The 17,966-nt window shown below is 45.5% G+C and overlaps 1 protein-coding gene across 14 annotated transcripts in view; it reads right to left on the reverse strand.

Moving 5' to 3' along the window:
* PTPN14 (protein tyrosine phosphatase non-receptor type 14) overlaps window positions 1-17,966 on the reverse strand; it is a 193,678-nt gene that overhangs the window by 20,767 nt on the left and 154,945 nt on the right. For all 14 annotated transcript variants that reach the window (XM_081491310.1, XM_081491309.1, XM_081491299.1 and 11 more), the window contains 5 exons: window positions 14,793-16,276; window positions 9,891-10,034; window positions 7,511-7,729; window positions 3,572-3,700; window positions 209-443 (listed from right to left, as the gene is read on the reverse strand). In XM_081491310.1, coding sequence (XP_081347436.1) covers window positions 209-443; window positions 3,572-3,700; window positions 7,511-7,729; window positions 9,891-10,034; window positions 14,793-16,276 — 2,211 coding nt within the window. The remainder of the gene's footprint in view (window positions 1-208; window positions 444-3,571; window positions 3,701-7,510; window positions 7,730-9,890; window positions 10,035-14,792; window positions 16,277-17,966) is intronic.

Here is a 17,966-nt window from a genome sequence, read left to right on the forward strand (position 1 = left end):
TTACCATATTTAGCTCACTGCATCAATGGTAAAGAGAATGTAAGTATTAATCTTCTCTGTTCTACACATACTATATAAAGTACTATATACTTCAATGTTACAGTACTTTCACCACCTAAGAGAAAGTATCCTCTCTTTTCATTTCACCTCCAACTGATAAGACCATATATGCTGTTGGTAAAACTCTGACTGGGAAGCCAAAACTTACACAAAAATCCTTGGACATCCTCTGGGCAGCCGTGGTCTGGCCAGTCGGTATATTGCAAATGCCACACTGTCCTTTCCTGCCCGGACAGAAGGTGCTTGACCTTCAAGCCTGTGGTTGCATAGCAACCGGAATCTGTTCGGAACTTTGTGGTGACCTTGAACTTGCCATAGGTGGCTGAGCTGTGCTTGGAACCCAGTTTGGGCCAGTATCGGTGGCTCTTGGTTCGTCCGCCTTCCTGAATCACACAGAGAAGCAAAATTGGACAGGAGTCAAGGGAAGCTCTTATCCTCTTAGTTTTAAAATCTGAGGACCGCAGAAAACCTGAATGGCTTCTAAGTCACTGACTCAGTAACATCATGCACTGTTTCCCACAGAGTAGATTTCATACATTTTAGCTAAGGCCAGTAATAAGATTTACCATGCAGTTGTATCAATGGAAAAATGTAAAGATTCCCAACCAGGCTGCAGTTGAATGTTAGAGAGAAGAGCCACAGTAAGGATGAGCCAGAGATGGGAACAAGCTAGGTACTATGAGAAGTGCATGAAGGTCTTCAGTGTGGATGGCAGAGAAGAGGTTAGTTAGAAAGGCCTTGTGGTCCATGGTAGGGAGTAGGGATTTCACACCATGGACAGTGGGAAGCCATCTGAAGGTGATGAAGTGACCTTAAGCAGAGGAGTGAGAGATCTCAGCAATCATTCTAAGTCATGCATGCTAAGCCACTTCAGTCATGCCCGCCAGGCTCCTCTGTCCATGGGATTCTCCAGGCAAGAATACTGGAGTGGGTTGCCATGCCCTTCTCCAGGGGATCTTCCTGACCCAGGGATCAAACCCAGGTCTCTTTTGTCTCCTGTACTGGCAGGCAGCTTCTTTACCACTAGTGCCTCCTGGGAAGCTCCCATTCTAGGTCACGCTTCTCATTTCATATGCTTGACCCCGGGTACTACTCTCTGTTACCTCCACCAACCAGTGACACTGTCTCTATCATCTGCTGTCAATCTCCTTTTTTTTTTTTCCCCAGCCTGATTCATTTGTTTTAGTTCCATTGCAACTGAAGCAGAGGGGAAAACTGGCTCTACCCGCTTTTGCTCTCTCTTAACTTTAAAATCTTTTCTGGGGATATGCATTCTCAGCCGTTTACAAAAACAGGGTCTGTTTTAAAGTTCTGTAGAATTTTGACATCACAGGGGTAGAAGCGGGGGTAGATGACGTGGTGGCTTAGAAGGGGACCCAGGAGACTTTCCTCGTGGTCCAGTGGTTAAGACTTGCTGCTTTCAATGCAGCAGGCACAGGTTTGATCCCTGGTCCAGGAACTAAGATCCTTCATGACACATGGTGTGGTCAAAAAAAATTTTTTTAATTAAAAATTTTAAAAATAAAAATAAAGAAGGGTACCTAGGGCAGAAAAGCGGGTGGAGAGAGAGGCGAGAAGCCCAGCGTACAGGGCAGGGGGAGTGAGCCGCAAGTGGTGGCTGGTGTGCTCACAAAGCAACACATCTTCAGGGACTCAAGTAGTCCTGCCCTGACTCTTTTGGTTGAATTGAGTCTTAAATTTGAAGCACATCTGCCTCTTTTATTGAACCATCCTGTGAAAGAGGATTTATTGGAGGCCTTTACATAACTGGTTGAGTACCTACATCAGCTTGGAGAAGGAAATGGCAACCTGCTCCGGTATTCTTGCCTGGGAAACCCCATGGACAGAGGAACCTGGTGGGCTACAGTCCATGGCGTTGCAAAGAGTCCAGCACGACTCAGCAACAACAACCTACATCGATTATAGATTTCAAGAGACTGTAAGCCTCTGGCGGCTTCACAGATCACTGGCCTTTGTTCCTAAGGCTTCCTGTCACTCAAGTTTCGGCTCAAATGCAGCCTCCTTGGAGGGCCCTGGGCTGCTGTCTAACCTAAAGTAGTCCCGCAGTCACCCTCCAGCCCATTACTGGTTTCACAGCACTCACCACTATCTGGGCTGACTTTATTGGTTCACTTTCTATGGTAAATCCCACTAGGATGTAAGCTCCCTGGAGACAAGGATCATACCTGCTGTGTTTACTACATTGTCCCTCCCTGGGGTCAGCACAGAGGGCAAATACACCGTTTTCAATGGAATGAATCCCTTCTAGGGATGTAATTCAATAGGGTGATAAAACTAGAGACTTTAAGGAGCATTTACTCCCAGATGGGACAGAAGGTCAGCCTAGAGAAATACAGCTGGCCTGAAAGGGCCCAAAGTCCTTTCATCACTACCTTCTAATGGGCTGTTCTGGAAAGCATCTGCTCAGAAGAGTCAATAAAAGGAATATGAAGTGTTTTTCACTTCTTTCTGTTTCCTACCCTTTAAAACTTGGTAGGAAATGGGTATACGATACCACGGTGTGATGTGCTTAGTCACTCAGTCATGTACAACTCTTTGCGACCCCATGAACTGTAGCCCGCGAGGCTCCTCTGTCCATGGGATTCTCCAGGTAAGAATACTGGAGTGGATTGCCATGACCTCCCTCTGGGGGATCTTCCCAACCCAGGAATCGAACCCAGGTCTCCCACACGGCAGGCAGATTCTTTACCGTTTGAACCACCAGGGAAGTATGTGATACATGGTTAAAAAAAAAAACCCAAACACCCAGATGAAGCCTGACCCTTAAATGACTTCAAAACATAAGGTAAAATTTAATGGAGGGAACCAAAGGAAGTGGTTAAAAAAATTTTTTTTTAGACTGTGACAAGAGAAGAAACACAAAACATCTTTCTCCAAAGACAACAGGCTCTGAGTGAATTGCTAGATGGACTGGGGGTATATGCCAGTTTTGGCAACACCACAGACTTCTTCAGTTACAATGGAAAAACTATGTTTGACTTGGCAAGGAAGAAAAAGTTTTTTTTCTCTCTCCCCAAAGAATAGAGGCCTCCTCTACAGAAATAACAGCTTCTGGTCTCTTTTCAGCTGATAAACAGGAGAGCCTGCGAGCTGCCATGCCCGGGTTTGGGAATATACGCCGAGTTACTCGGAGCTCCCCCAAAGTTCTCAGACTCCACTGGAAAGACCATTGCTTTGTTTGGCAAAACAAAAGTGAGCTGGCTGCACTGAAGTCTGCTTCTTTTTTGTTTGTTTGTTTGCTTTTAGTACAGGGTGATTCAAGGAAGAGTTAAAAGCTGGATCAAAATGGGACATAACAATAAATTATCTTTGGAAAACAAAACAAACCTATATGGAAATAAGGAGAGAAAAGAGAGGCACGTCAGAGAGAAAAGGATTTGCAGAGAAACGATGCCAGAAGGAGGACAGGGCAGTGGAGTCACCAACACAAAGCTCATCCGCTGGGCACTCCCTCCCCGGGGACAGATGGCGGTGTGCCCATTCCCCTTACCTCCTCTGCAGTGACCATGGCGATCACGTTCACTCCCTGCTCCCACACCATCTGCCAGAAGTCGTGGCAAGTGTGTGGCAGGGGCCCCTGAGTGGCGATGTAGTGCCATTCTGCCCCACCGACCACCACCTGGAAGCCAAGGGAAGCATCAGTGAATGAACCCCAAATCCAGGACAGAATTCCATGCTGACTGCAGGTCCTTTTGCAGCCACCTGAAAACCTTGGATAACATTTTTAGATCAAATGTGTTAGTGTCATTATCAATAGCCCTGAGACCAGGTGTGGCTAGTGACACAGGTTCACATGAAAACATTATGCCACTCAAGCTTATCCAAATATACCTCATGGGTTTTGGTCTTCAACCCACAGTAATTATGTACAAATCAGTGCATATTAAACACACACACACACACACACACATATATATCCACATGTATAATATTATATGAATATATATGTGCATAATCTAACAATTTTTACAGACATAATAGTTGTGTTTCCAATATGCAATGTATTGATAACTGCCATTCTTTTCTCCTTTTTATAGTCTATCCATGAAAAAAACAAGCAAAAAAATAAAACCCACACAATCTTTCTTACTAAATTGGTTTCATACCCCACTACCATACTGTGGACCACGGTCTGAGGAACAGTACTCTGTGGCATCTTTTTAAATAATAGAAAAGTCTACCGTGGAATAACAACCCTTTGGAATAACAATGTCCTTCTACCACTGCCCTGATAGGAAGTGTAAACCTCTATTGTACCCACTGCTCTATACCACATACAGTCAAGGTGTTATGAATGCACAGAAGCCAACAGTACATGATATTTCATCACCACCTTCCCCTTGTGCAGTATCATGGCATCCAACTGAACTCTGGATTCCTGAGATGATTTTGGATAACAAAATCATTACCCTACACAGCTCAGGGTGACCTTAGTGAGAAATGCAGTATTTCCTGCCAAATCAGTAAACAAAGGACATCACAGTCACCACCAGCATGGATGGTGAGCTGGTGAGCCCTGAGAGGACCCAGGAAGGAAAGACCACCTGCCCTCTAGCAGCCATCAGACTGCAGCCACTCCCCATGGTGAGCCCCCAAGGAGCTCAGGTGGTAAAAAGAGGATATTGGCCCCAGATAGCTGAAGTGCATAGCAAAGGATTTCAATGAGCCCAGACTCTTGCATCTTCCCATACACAGAAAAGTGAGAAATTCCTTAACTTGGGTTATTTGGTTTTCTTTAATTAACAATAATCTTCTGATGTTCAGACTACCTGCCATTTGTTCCAAAACTTCTATATAACCTGGTTCCTCCTCTCACCTCTGGGGAGCAATTCTCAGGTTCACTTGAGATGGTGTCTCCTGGGCTTTAAATCCTGAAAAATCCCCACCAAATAAAGCATAACTCTCAACTTTTAGGTTGTGAATATTTTTAAAGCCCACATTGGGAGGATAATTCTGCAGCTATAAATATCAGCAGCAGAGACTCATCAATAAAAAGGTATGCCCCAAGTGTGGGAGGTGATGCTAGCAGGGGGAAACGGGGGCCTTTGGAGGGACTTTTTCTGGGTATCTCTTCATTCCTGTGCCTTGATATTGCCAAGTCAGGCTTCCTTACACATTCACTGGTGTGGATCTCAAGATAGCTTTAGGGGTAATGGAGTGATCACTGCTCGGAACTTTTTCTCGCATTTGTTTTATGAAACTATATACTAACTTGATTCAAACAAAAACCATGTCAGTTATTATCTTGTTACACAAGACATGTCTAGGTCAAAGCTGGCAAGCAAAATCCATTTTCTGAGTACTGGTGGGAGATGACACTCATGTATTTGCTGGCTGGCTAGGAATTTGGCTTATCTGTGGAATCATGCTTTTAAACATTATCCTCTCTGGCACCCAACATATAGGAGCCATAAATACTTCCAGAGCATGCTGCAGCCTGGGGCCTTTCAGCATATTCCCAAGTATTGACAGGAGGGTATTAAAAGCTGCATTAAAAACACAACCGCCAATGCTACTGAGGTAGGTTTCACAGATGTGATTTCACCTCTGGAGCAAATAAATCTCTGTTCTGTGTTAACGGCTGCTTGGAATCCAGGGAGGAAACACTGGCAAGATATACAACTCTATTCCAAAAACACAAGGACAAGTTCTCGCAAGCTCTCTGGGTCTATTAAACGCACCCATGTCTAACCCAGATCCACAAGATGAAATGTGGGCCTCGGAGAATATAGAGGAAGGCACATTTCTGTTAACAGTGCCCGATGGGCACAGCCCATGCAGACTGACAGCTTTTTCCAGAGAGTAGATGGAAAACGGGAGAGGCAATTTGGCCAAAAGAAGATAGCATATTACAGCTGTGGAAGATTTTCACAAATACTCCAGCAAGAAGCAGCTGTGCGATCCACATCTTTGTTTGAGTCCATTTTTTCGGTCACTGTTTCATTATCTAAATTCAGCCTAGGAAACTCACCACTGTCAGTTTCCTTCAGAGTTCTATGAGGCTTATTGTTTTTATTGTTTTAGTTTATTTATTGTTTTTTATTGTATTATTATTGTTTTGAGAGTTCTCACTCTCAAAAATACGAGTAAAATACACAATTATGATCCATGAGAGTTATGCCATCCTATTCCTTTGGACAGGACTTTCTGACATTTAAAAAAAAAACTCTGTGATGACCTAGAAGAGTGGAATGGGAGAGTGGAAGGGAGGGTCAGGAGGGAGGGGATACATGTACACATATGGCTGATTCGCAATGTTGTACAGCAGAAACACAACATCATAAAGCAATTATATTCCAATAGAAAAATATGTGGTTATCTATGCTCAGTGAACAAAAACACTATACCAGCAATGGTACACTTTCCACATTCTGCATCAAAACTGTTTGAACTGATACACAGGCCAACAACTGGCTGTATTTTAGAGGCTCAAAGGAACCTACCTATGATGTGGCTACAGTTGAAAAATTCAATGAAGAAAGGAAATAATGCCAGAGATAGGTTTCTAAGGTTATTGACCACAACAGACTACTAATGTGAACCTTGTATTGTTGAAAAACATTCTGTAACAGCTGTAACAGTTATACGGATACAATTCACATTAGTATACAAATAATTCCCCTAGTTTGGAGGTCAGGGCAAATGGTAATATTCTAAACAAATATGCTCTGTCATTAGGGGCCCTGGTGAAATTAAGCTATTTAGGGAAAACTTGTTTGCATGCACATACGTATCATCTATAACTCTAAATTCTAACTGAAGTAAAGCTAAGTTGACTAACTTTAAAGTCTATGAAATACTGAGATATGAAGATTTGGAGTATTTGAACTAGTCAACAAAAATTTAATGACTCAAATACATTGAATAACGTGGCAAACCTTGCAAAATTCATTATCAATGTCACCATTATGGTTGATGGTTAAATTAGTCCACTCTTGTGAATATCATACAAATTTGGGACTTCAGCTATAAAATGCATAACCAGTGTCACAAGAGAGAAATGACAACTCCCTGTTACTCTTGAACATCATAAAAACTCCAGTAACAGAAATACAGTGCCTGTAACTTCCACAGCCTCCATCGCCTGCAAATTACAAATTGAAAGGGACAATCCTCAGCTTTATCTGTGAGTTTTCTGAAAAGTTACTACTTACAGAGACAAGAAAAAGTTAAATCCTCCAATATGATCAAGATTCAGAAACAGCTGACCTGAGGTTTTCCCTGAGGCCACTGGGCTTCCTTCTCTCTGCAGCGTTAGGCAGGGCCTTAGAGTTGACTAAGAAAAACTCCATGAGTTCAAAAACACTCCCTCGGGGTTTGGGGACCAGCCAAGTGGTGCAGTGGCAGCCTGTCTATTTTCTCCTCCCTGCATTTTTACCGTTAACCCAGCAATCTTCGACCGGCCTTCCCAACACACCCCCCTTCTTACCTTGATGTGGGAGGCGTTAATGTAGCCTGTGTTATTTTCTTTGGTTGGTATTAGCTCTACGCGGTTCTCCTCATAGGGAACAACCTCGCGGATTCGGCTGCGCTCAGCATTTTCTGGCAGAGCCGCTGTGCTGAAAATGCCATTTGCCTTTTTCTTTGGAATTTGCTCGTATTCTGTGAACACCATTCCCTCTTCAAGCTTCTTCTTCAGGGTTCTGAACTGCAAGAGAAGGTGATCCTAAGCTCTTTGAATGATCTGATCCAAACACTGACAAAAACCACCAGATTTCTCAAAATATTTACAGCAAGAGTGTTAATCAGTAGTTTCAAGATGGACAATCAAAACTTGATTATTCGGTCTCATTCATTCACCATATAGCAAGTTTCTCTTGTCCAATAACCAATTTCCTCCTCTCCCCACTCCAGTACTCTTGCCTGGAAAATCCCATGGACGGAGGAGCCTGGTAGGCTGCAGTCCATGGGGTCGCTAAGAGTCGGACACGACTGAGCGACTTCACTTTCACTTTTCACTTTCATGCACTGGAGGAGGAAATGGCAACCCACTCTGGTGTTCTTGCCTGGAGAATCCCAGGGACAGCGGAACCTGGTGGGCTGCCGTCTATGGGGTCGCACAGAGTCGGACACGACTGACGTGACTCAGCAGCAGCAGCATACCTTAGAAAGAAAGCGAAGCTGCTCAGTCGTGTCCAACTCTTTGCAAACCCAAGGACTGTAGCCTACCAGGCTCCTCCGTCCATGGAATTTTCCAGGCAAGAATACTGGAGTGGGTTGCCATTTCCTTCTCCAGGGGATCTTCCCAACCCGGGGATTGAACCCAGGTCTTCCCCAGTGCAGGCAGACACTTTACCATCTGAGCCACCAGGGAAGCCCTCTCATACCTTAAACAGCATAGATCTGCCAGACTAGGCAACAGCTGAAATTCAAAATTAGTCTTTTGTTATTAACGTGTATGCATGCTCTGTTGCTCAGTCATGTCCAACTCTTTGTGGCCCCATGGACGGTAGCCCGCCAAGCTCCTCTGTCCACGGGATTTCCCAGGCAAGAATACTGGAGTGAGCTGCCATTTCCTTCTTCAGGGGATCTTCCCAACCCAGGGATTCAACCCACCTGAGTCAGCAGGAGGATTCTTTACCGCTGAGCCACCCACTGTTTCAAGTTCTAGTGATAAGGAGATTTTTAAACCTGTTATCCAAAAAATCCTTTTCTCCACTTATGTATTTGTTTTTAGCTAAACTTTAAGGTGATGCTGGTCCACAGTTCTCTAGTCATGCAAATTAGACACCCCTTCTTTTATTTTTCCCATGGCCAAAATACTAATTACAATAACATGGTATTAATTGGGTTACATGGTCCCTCTAAAGACCCTTCTAGGAACTTCCCTGGTGGTCCAGAGGTTAAAACTCTATGCTTCAAATGCAGGGGTCACAGTTTTTGAGCCTGGTCAGGGACAATGCCATGTGGTACGGCCAAAAAAAAAAGTAAGACACTCCTGGCTCTCAAAGCATGCTAACACTTCATATATGCTGGTAAAACCTAAAACCCTAATCTTATTGGCACTCTATTACATTTACACAACCTGTTTTTTAACATGACAGCAATTTCAGGGACTAAAGGACCATGTTTGTTCACCTCTGAAACACTACCATGCAACTTTCTTTGCTTTTCAAAACCAAAGTTCTCACAATTGCATTACCCTAACAATTACATATCAGTCATAGTCTATAGCCAAGGATGTGCTCAGTCACGTCTGACTCTTTGTGGTCCCATGCACTGTAGCCCATCAGGATCCTCCATCCGGGGATTTTTCCAGGCATGAATAATGGAGTGGGTTGCCTCTTCCTACTCCAGGGGATCTTCCCCACCCGGGGATCAAACCTGCTGTCTCTAGCATCTCCTGCATTGGCAGGCAGATTCTTTACCACTAGCGCCACCTGGGAAGCTCCTAGCAAGGGGCCAGCATATTAAAGAATTCTCTAAGTGCTTGGGTAAAATAATTACTCCCTAATAAAGGGTACTTGTTCACAAAAATCACAGAAATGGAGCACTAGGGCAAGGGCTCAACCTCTTCACTCTGCAAAACAAGGAAACGGGCCCAGAGAAAAGTGGGTTGACTGAGGCCACACTGACAGGAGGCCAGGCTGGTGTCTTTAGGTGTCATCACTGAACCAACCTGACGAAGAAACAAGAGCTATTGGCAAGGATCAGTCTCATACAGCACAACCCAGGTGGCGCTAATTCTTCAAGTTGACGAATGAATTCGTCAAACACACCTTCGTGCTGGCGTGCCTGGGCGAGGAGAGAGCGTTAGAATCTTAAGACCACAGAGAATGAGTCACGCGTTTGAGGAGCCCAGCACTTACCCTCTCGTCCATGGGAACTCGGGTGGCATCGATGCGACTCTCCTCCCGCCCTGAGCCCCGAGCAACGGAGAGTCCGTTCAAGGCTGCCAACATCAGTGGCCTCTTCTGTACCTCCAGGCCTGCCATCTTCTGCTTTTCTAGATTCTTGCGGCAAGAAAAGGCATGTTCTCATTGTTTGTAATACCAGGAGAATGCTGGAATGTGTTTTAATCTCCCCAAATCTATAACTCCCCAGCCAAGGAATGCAGACAATTACCATTAGCAGGGCAAATTCAAACACAGCCTTCCCCTTCACTCCCACTGCGCCCGAGGAAGCCGGCTCCTCTGGGCCTCCTGAGCGTTTCTTTAAAAATGGAGTAAAGAAACAAACAGGAGACGAGACTCGACACAAATACACCCTGCCACGGGGCTCACAAAAATACACAAATGCACAAATACACTCTGCCACGGGGCTCACAAAAAAAGCATACACGAGTCACCTTAGGAAGATGAGCACTGAAGGAAGACAGGACAGAGAAGAGAAACAGGTTCATGAATGACCAAACCTAATCACAATGATGGGCCTTTTATGCAGATTAAATGGTAAAAAGCTTACAAAAACTGTTGCATTCTTTTTTTTAGATTTTTTTTTTTAATTATGAAAATGTGATAACTCATTTATAGGAGACTTGGAAAATACAGAACAAGGTTATATACAGTTCCACTATATATTACAATTATTTTTTTAAGTAGCAAAATTGAAGATTTTTAGTTGGAGTTTCAACATCAAACTCTCAAAAATCAGTAGAATGAATATATAGAGAAGCAGAAGGATATAGCAGAAAAACTGTCCCACTGATAAGAGGATGGATACACACAGAAGTAGAGAAAAAACTTCCTTCCCAAGTTCCCACTCAGAGGGGCTAAGACTGAGGTGTTAATTCTATATTGAATCTCTCGGGTCCCTGGGATATTATCCCCAGAAAGAAAGCTGATGTAGTTTAACAAACTCGCTAATACCATAGCCTGGAACCACCTGAGATGAGCCCCTGGCAGGACCCTTCATGCTTTATGCAGAAGACCCACAGGAATGGACGCCATGGCTCCCAGTAACCACAGCGGGGCACCACTGGCTGTGACGAAACCATGGGAGAATACGATCGGGGGGCCACGCAGACCACACGTGGCCCTTGTTTATGACTTTGTGACTCCTCTCTGTCCTCACCTGCACACTCTGAAACTGTTGGACTCCTGTTATTTTGTCTACAGCTGTGCTTCCCCACTTCCTCTAAGGTGACTGGGGCATGAACCAATCTCCAGTTGCTCACTTCAGGCAAAACAGGAGCATTTTCCATCCAATAATTTTGTCTTAGAAGACAAAAGGACAGAGGGGCTCTATAAGGCAGAAACAGATGAGCTTTACAGAGTTTACAATTTTGACCCACAGTCTGCAGGTTCCTTTGGTTGCCAAAGATGAAGAAGTGATCTTACTCCGTTTTTTTTTTTAATGTTTTTTTCAAACCTTCAGGTATTTTTTTCTCAGTATGTCATTTAGCAATTTACTTCCTAGAGAAGTGTCTTGATGGAGCTATGGTAGTGGTAGAGGATAGAACACCTGTTGTGTGTGTTGATTCAGCCGTGTCCAACTCTTTCTGATCCCATGGACTGTAGCCTGCCAGGCTCCTCTGTTCATTGAATTCTCCAGGCAAGAATACTGGATTGGGTAGCCATTCCCTTCTCCAGGGGATCTTCCTGCCCCGGGGATCGAACCCAGGTCTCCTGCATTGCAGGTGGATTCTTTACCACCTGAGCCACCAGGAAACACTTTGTATATCAAAAAAAAAGAAGAATGGAGCCCTGGCCTTTGTGAGTGATGCTATCAATAAGATGCTTGGTCCCATGACAGGGCTAACCTGTCAGATAAACCAAAGGAGCATCTCAGAGGAGGATTAACTGTGAGAAAGTGAGAAAGGGCCAAAACATGTTCTATTCTCAAGAATGATCCTGGTTTCTCAACCCTGGGCAGACTGAAGATTCAGGATTTAAATTTGGGGAGTTTTGTTGGTTTACTTACTTACTAGTTTGTTTTTGTAAGGGAGAATTTCCCCCCTGCCTGCTGTTACCTCTTTTAGTTGAGAATGTTTCACTTCTCTGCAAAATTTTCAGAGAGCGATGATTTTTTTTTTTTTTTCGGTAAATGGTCCTCAGATCCTCCTGACAGTCCTTCTACTTCCTTCCCACCTGCACCACAAGGTGACCCCAACTGGGCCCAAAGCAAAAAGTAACTTACTTGTCTTTCTTGGGAAAGGATTACTACCCAGGGGACACTGAAACCCCAATGATAAACTATTTCTCTTAGCTCCTCCTCATTTATCCTATGAGCTTATTACCAGAAATCAAAAATAATGAATTCAAAGATCTGCCTTGCCCTTTTCTCTCCCCAGTACCTGACTGAGAGTTAGGGAACCACAGACAGTGAAATGTCTTCAAAGCAGCAGCACGAGCCATGCAGGAGGCGCTATCCAAACCACAGGCCTGAACTATCCATCAAGGGGACAAGCAGCTCCAGAAAGGGAGAGAGAAGGTTGCCTGCAGGGCAAATTCTCACCATAGCTGTCTGCTTCCAGTTCCTATTTGGTGACATTTTCTCATCCTAGGAAGGCCTTGACAGCCTTCTCTTAGCTCTGCCTAACAAGCCAGGCAAAAGCTACCCATGATGGGGACCAGAGTAAGGCATCTGAGATGTCGGGAGGTCACTGCGGTGAGTTTCTTCAGAAAGACAATGGAAACCCATCCCAAGCTCCAGTGCCAGGGGCCACGTCACCATCTGGCCTGGCTCACTGAAGACCCTCCGAGTCCTACTCTGAGGTCAGGACAACAACCGGGGGTGGCTGCCCTTGAGCTCACAAGTATGTAGGATTTGGGGAAAAATCAGGGAAGGGATTTCCCTAGCAGTCCAGTAGTTAAGACTTTGTGCTTAAAATGTGGGGGGCACGGTTTAATCCTTGGTCAAGGACTAAGATCCCACATGCTCTGCGGCATGGCGCAGAAACAAAAAACAATTTTTTTTTTTAAAAAGGTACACTTTTAAAAAAAATAAGGGAAAATGACATGGGGCTGGGATAACGATGTTACTGAACTAGTGAAGAGGTAAAATCGGCTCTTCACTATTACCCAGTGCATGGGATGGGAGGACACGTGGATGAACAGTGAGAAAGGCCTTTGCTCTGTGATAACGCATGGAGCACGGTATGAGGAGTCAGTGCCATAAGTATCAGCTACAGGCTTTTGTTTAATACAGGTAACAAGAGGATGAATACGATCAAAGTGAGGCTAGGCAACCATGTAGGCAGCAATAAACAGCCAGTCAGCAAGTGGAATAGCAACGCTGAATGCTTGGACTGATGAGTTCTTGACGCTGAGTTGTGTGAAAGGGGCCTGAGGCCCAGAAGTGCTGAAACTCCCTTTCTACCAATGATTACTTTTCCCAAACGTGGAAAGCTCTCCCCAAGGCACCCACCCCCGCACTTCATTCCATCCCCCAGCCAAACAGTTTTATTTGCCACAGGCACAAGCACATCTTTCACAATTTCCCTCCAGGTTTGCGAAAAGTGGAAAAACTTACGCCTGTACCAAATTCCTACCAATAGTCCATGGATGGCTGAAACTGTGAGGCTGAGAATGTTCTTGAGGTTTGTCTAAAGCCGGAACGTTGCTATGGATTAGATTCCTAAACCTAGGGACTTGGCTTTCTTAAAACTTTGGCTCTTTACTGTTCTTTACAAGTTGATTCCCACTGCAGAATCGGGTAGACTCATATATGAAGAAAGTGTGATGAATTCTCTCAAAGCAAAATGTAAGTTACAACTGCATTGAAGTTCCTAAAAGAAGCGCTGGCTACCTTATGACCCAGATGTGGTACATGCAGAGGAGAAGTCCATCTGGGTTTGAGTAGTTATAATGAGAGGATTTTTTTTTTTTTAAGGGAGTGAACATCTCCAGGATGAGTAGCAATGGTATTATAAAACATTTTGTAAAGTAGCAACTACAATCCAGCAATTTTCTCATTAGTAAGATGTAATTCACTTTGTTGTTCCAGGTGTGCAACTGTTACTGCATACTTTTGCTCTGGCAACATCACTAACCTTCCAGAGGAAACATACTGAAGAAGAGTGACCTATCTCTAATATTAGGCATTGTCAAATGTTACACGTGTGTGCATGAGTGTATGAATATGCACGTGTGAGCTCTTGATAGAGTAAGCTCAATGGTGAATTCAAGCTCAACTGTACACTTCTGAGTTTACTGTAATTTTCGTAGATTTGTGTTGACCCTCTATTGAAAGAAGATCTGAAAATGAAACTGGACACATCATGGTCAACTCTCATGAGCAATCCTGACATCCAGATCTACACAGAAAGCTGTGCTTTGAAGGGAGGCCGCTCTTTTAATTTCTAACTGGGGAAAAACTGCTTTCCCCAGAAAAAACCAAAATACCAGGAGATGGAAGAAGGTGAGTTCCGGGCAGCTCAGGCAATGGGAAATCTGACCCTGAATATATACACCAAAATGCTGGCTTAGACACTGATCTCAATACCACATACCTGTAATATCCTAACTGTCACAGCGCTTTGCCCCATGCATGCCTATGAGAAGCCATGAATGAGAATGGAAGGAGCAAAAAACAAAGTTTTGTGAAATGAAACCCTACCTGTTTAAAATGCAAGTGACTTTTAAATCCTATCACATGTTTAAATCCTCCCATGTTCCCTGATAAGCCTCGAGCTTTCTTCCGTGCCCAGAGGAGGGAGGTGCGCCTGAATCACCAAAAAGGAGCAGAGAGGGTGCTCCGTGGTGGGGGTGGAGGGATCAGCCCCTTTAATCGTCCCTCCAAAGGTGCCCCCAGGAGAGGCGGCCACTTACCCGAATCATCATCTCTCTTTCTATAATGCTGTCCTCCAGGGAAAACATTTCAGACACAGGTCTCTCCTTCACAGGCTCTTTCTTGACCCGCTCCTTCACGCTCGTCAGGTCGGGCTCCGAGATGGATGGCCCAAGAGAGGACCCATTGACGGCCAGCTGGTCGGCCCGGGAGACGCTGATAGCCTTGGCGGGCCCATGCCGCAGCAGCCTGGCCCGGGCCACAGCAGGAGGCAGGCACGCCTGGTCCTGCCGCAGTGCCCCGTTGCTCACGCTTTTCCGGGGCCCGGGGTACTCGGGTGGGGGCTTGTTTGGAATCCGGGCCAAGGCGGCCTGTAGCTGGGCACTGTACTCCACCTTCTCCCGGAGCACGGGGATCTGGGGCACCGGGTCGGGAGCCTCCTCCTCCTCCTCCTCACTCTCGCTGCTGTGGATCAGCATGGTGGCATCAGAGAAAGTCTTCTTGTGGTGGTACTGGGGGAGCTGGGGGACCTCGTGGCTGCTGGGGCTCTCCTCGGGGGGCCCCGGCTCCCGGAGGGTGTTGCGACGGGCCATGGGGATGTTGAGTGACTTTAGGGTCATGGCTTCCATGCCCCTCACCATGCTGCTCATCGCCTCCAGGCTGTGACGCTTGTGCACCGCGCTGTGGTGCTTGGTGGCCGTGAGGGGCTCGCTCACCTCCTGGAGGGACTGGTGCACCACCGGGGAGCTGTCCTCCTGGAAGGTCTTCACAGACAGCTGAACCTTGCGGGTCACCAGGTCGGGGCTGCTGCCGCTGACGTACTTGTGCCGGTGGCTGGCGAGGTCCGGGGTGCTGGTGGCTGGCCGGGGCCGTGGGTAGGGGGGCGGTGGCCGGAAGAGATAGTTTTTGAGCACGTGGGCTGCGTTGTAGCTATGAGCGCCCTGCAGCTGCATGTTGGCCAGCTCCGGGGTGCTCACCGTGTGTGAGATGGCACTGGGTCCCCCCGGCTTGCTGGGCACCATGGTATTCGTGGGGTTGAGCTGGTCTGATGGGCTGACCGGTTTGTTCGCGTAGCCCCCCTGGAGCCCATAGGGGATCGTGTAGGGGTGCCTCTCCCGCATCTCGGGCTGGCTGTACACCAGGTCCTCCGGCTGGTTGTAGGCGTGGGTGTTGATGATGTTGAGGTTTCGCAGGGACTGGCTCTGGCTGTCTGTGTGCATGACGCCCCTCTTCATCTGCCGCATGACCGTCTCGTAATCGGGCGTGGGCCGGTAGGATGGTACGATGATGGCACTGTGCCGGTGGCTTGGGATGTAGTCCGCCCGCATGATGTCACTCCCAGGGATGCTGAGGTTGGAGGAGACGGGAGAAGTCTGGATGAAGCTTTGGGAACAGCTGAGGGAGTTGACGCTATGAATGCTACACACGCTGCCGCCGTTGGTGACGGTGCCATTTAAATAGCTTAAGTCCAGGCTGTTGTGTGAGTTGCAATACAAGGCTTCTTCATTCCCATGGAAGATGCTGTCTGCAAGAAGTCAAACAGAGGCCCATGAACCTCCACTCCATCCTGCTTCAATCGAGTTCATCCTCACACTCATGGGGGTAATTTTTAACTCACAGAAGTCATAAAAAGGGAAATCCCATCCACATATTCCTTTGAAAAAACCAGCAACTTCTTGGGCAAGATGCCAACATACTGAAAGAATATTTTAAAGCACACTATAAAGAAAAAGTGAATCTAAACAAAGGAAGCTAGGTACACAAGGAACTGTTGTCACCTGGGTTAAGTTCTCGATTGGCCTGAGTTTTTAAATCAGGTACCAACAACGGTCCTCCCACTGGGAGACCGGTCCCTCTTGTGCAGGGTTCAGTGACAGAACTGGATATTTAGGCCAGGAAGTGAAGAACTTTGAGTTCTTGGAGCTGATCTTCCTGACTGCAATGGAAAAACTCCCTGTATCCAAGGAACTGCCAAGCATCAATTAAGACACAAGGCAAGTAACACAGTCAGGATGTCAGCAAGCATGGCTACTTCACTCTGATCAGCAACCAGTGGAAGGCAAAATAAGACTCAGAAGTGTTTTTAGCCACTGTCTAAAATCTGCCTCTAGACTTGGTTTCATCACCAAGGTCAATTTCACTTTAAAATTATTAATACTTTAAACAGGTACCTAAAGAGATAAAAGATAGTGAAGGACAGGGAGGCCAGGCATGCTACAGTCCATAGGGTCACAAAGAGTCAGACACAACTTAGCGACTGAACAACAGCAATAACAAAGAGATAAAAAACAGATTTCTAAAGTCAGGACCATTCTATGTATCCAGTGTTCCTTTAACACACACACACACATACATACATACACCCAAGGGAGGCAAGCTCTTACAAACACATTTTTCTGTGAGCAAAATATATTCGTTTGTACACTATAGATTTAAGCATGAGCGGAATAGAGGAATTCAAAGGCAGAGAAGGTTAAAAAACAGAAAAGGTGACTGAAAATACTCAGCTGCCTAAAGAGGAGAGGTGGGAACACAGACAAAATGAAATGACAGAGGCAAGGAAAAAGAGGAGAGAGAGAACACTGCATTTATCCAACTCTAAGGGGGTTTGGTGCCTTCCCATAGAAGCAGAGTAACTTTTGCTAGCCTGCTTATAAAAAGTAGTGTTTTATTAAATTACATCATCTTGATGATCTTAGTTTCCAGGCTGGCACTCTGACAGTGCAGAAAGATTGAGAACAGCTAGCATGCGATAACACAGAAATGAATTATCCTTTACCCCACTGTCAACATCCAGTGTTTAATCCCACTCGTTTTCTAAGATGCAGTTACTGAAATGATCACAGAGCACCGGCTCCAGAGTTAAGACACTGATTTTCATATCCAAGCTCCTCCAATACCCTTTCTGCATCCCAGTTTCTATAGCAAATGGAAATCGCGACATCAATAGCACCTATCTCCTAGGTTTATTTTGAGGATGAAATGAGACAATGCAGGGCACGTACTTAGAACAGTGCTTAAGGAAAAGAACTGCTGTATAAATGCTCATCGTTAGACCATTATTATTGAAATGTGTTTTCTTTCATACATTTTGCAGGGAAGTGTTCAGAGAGACTACAAACAAAACAGTTTAACAAGTGCACTGAGAAAGAGACTAGGGGAGGGGCGGCAAATGAGAGCTAAAATGAGGGGCTGAGATTACGTGTGTGTTTCTT

This window comes from Giraffa tippelskirchi, chromosome 5 (assembly GCF_054371585.1).
Source record: "Giraffa tippelskirchi isolate mGirTip1 chromosome 5, T2T-mGirTip1v1.2.pri, whole genome shotgun sequence".
NCBI classification, from domain to species: domain Eukaryota; kingdom Metazoa; phylum Chordata; class Mammalia; order Artiodactyla; family Giraffidae; genus Giraffa; species Giraffa tippelskirchi.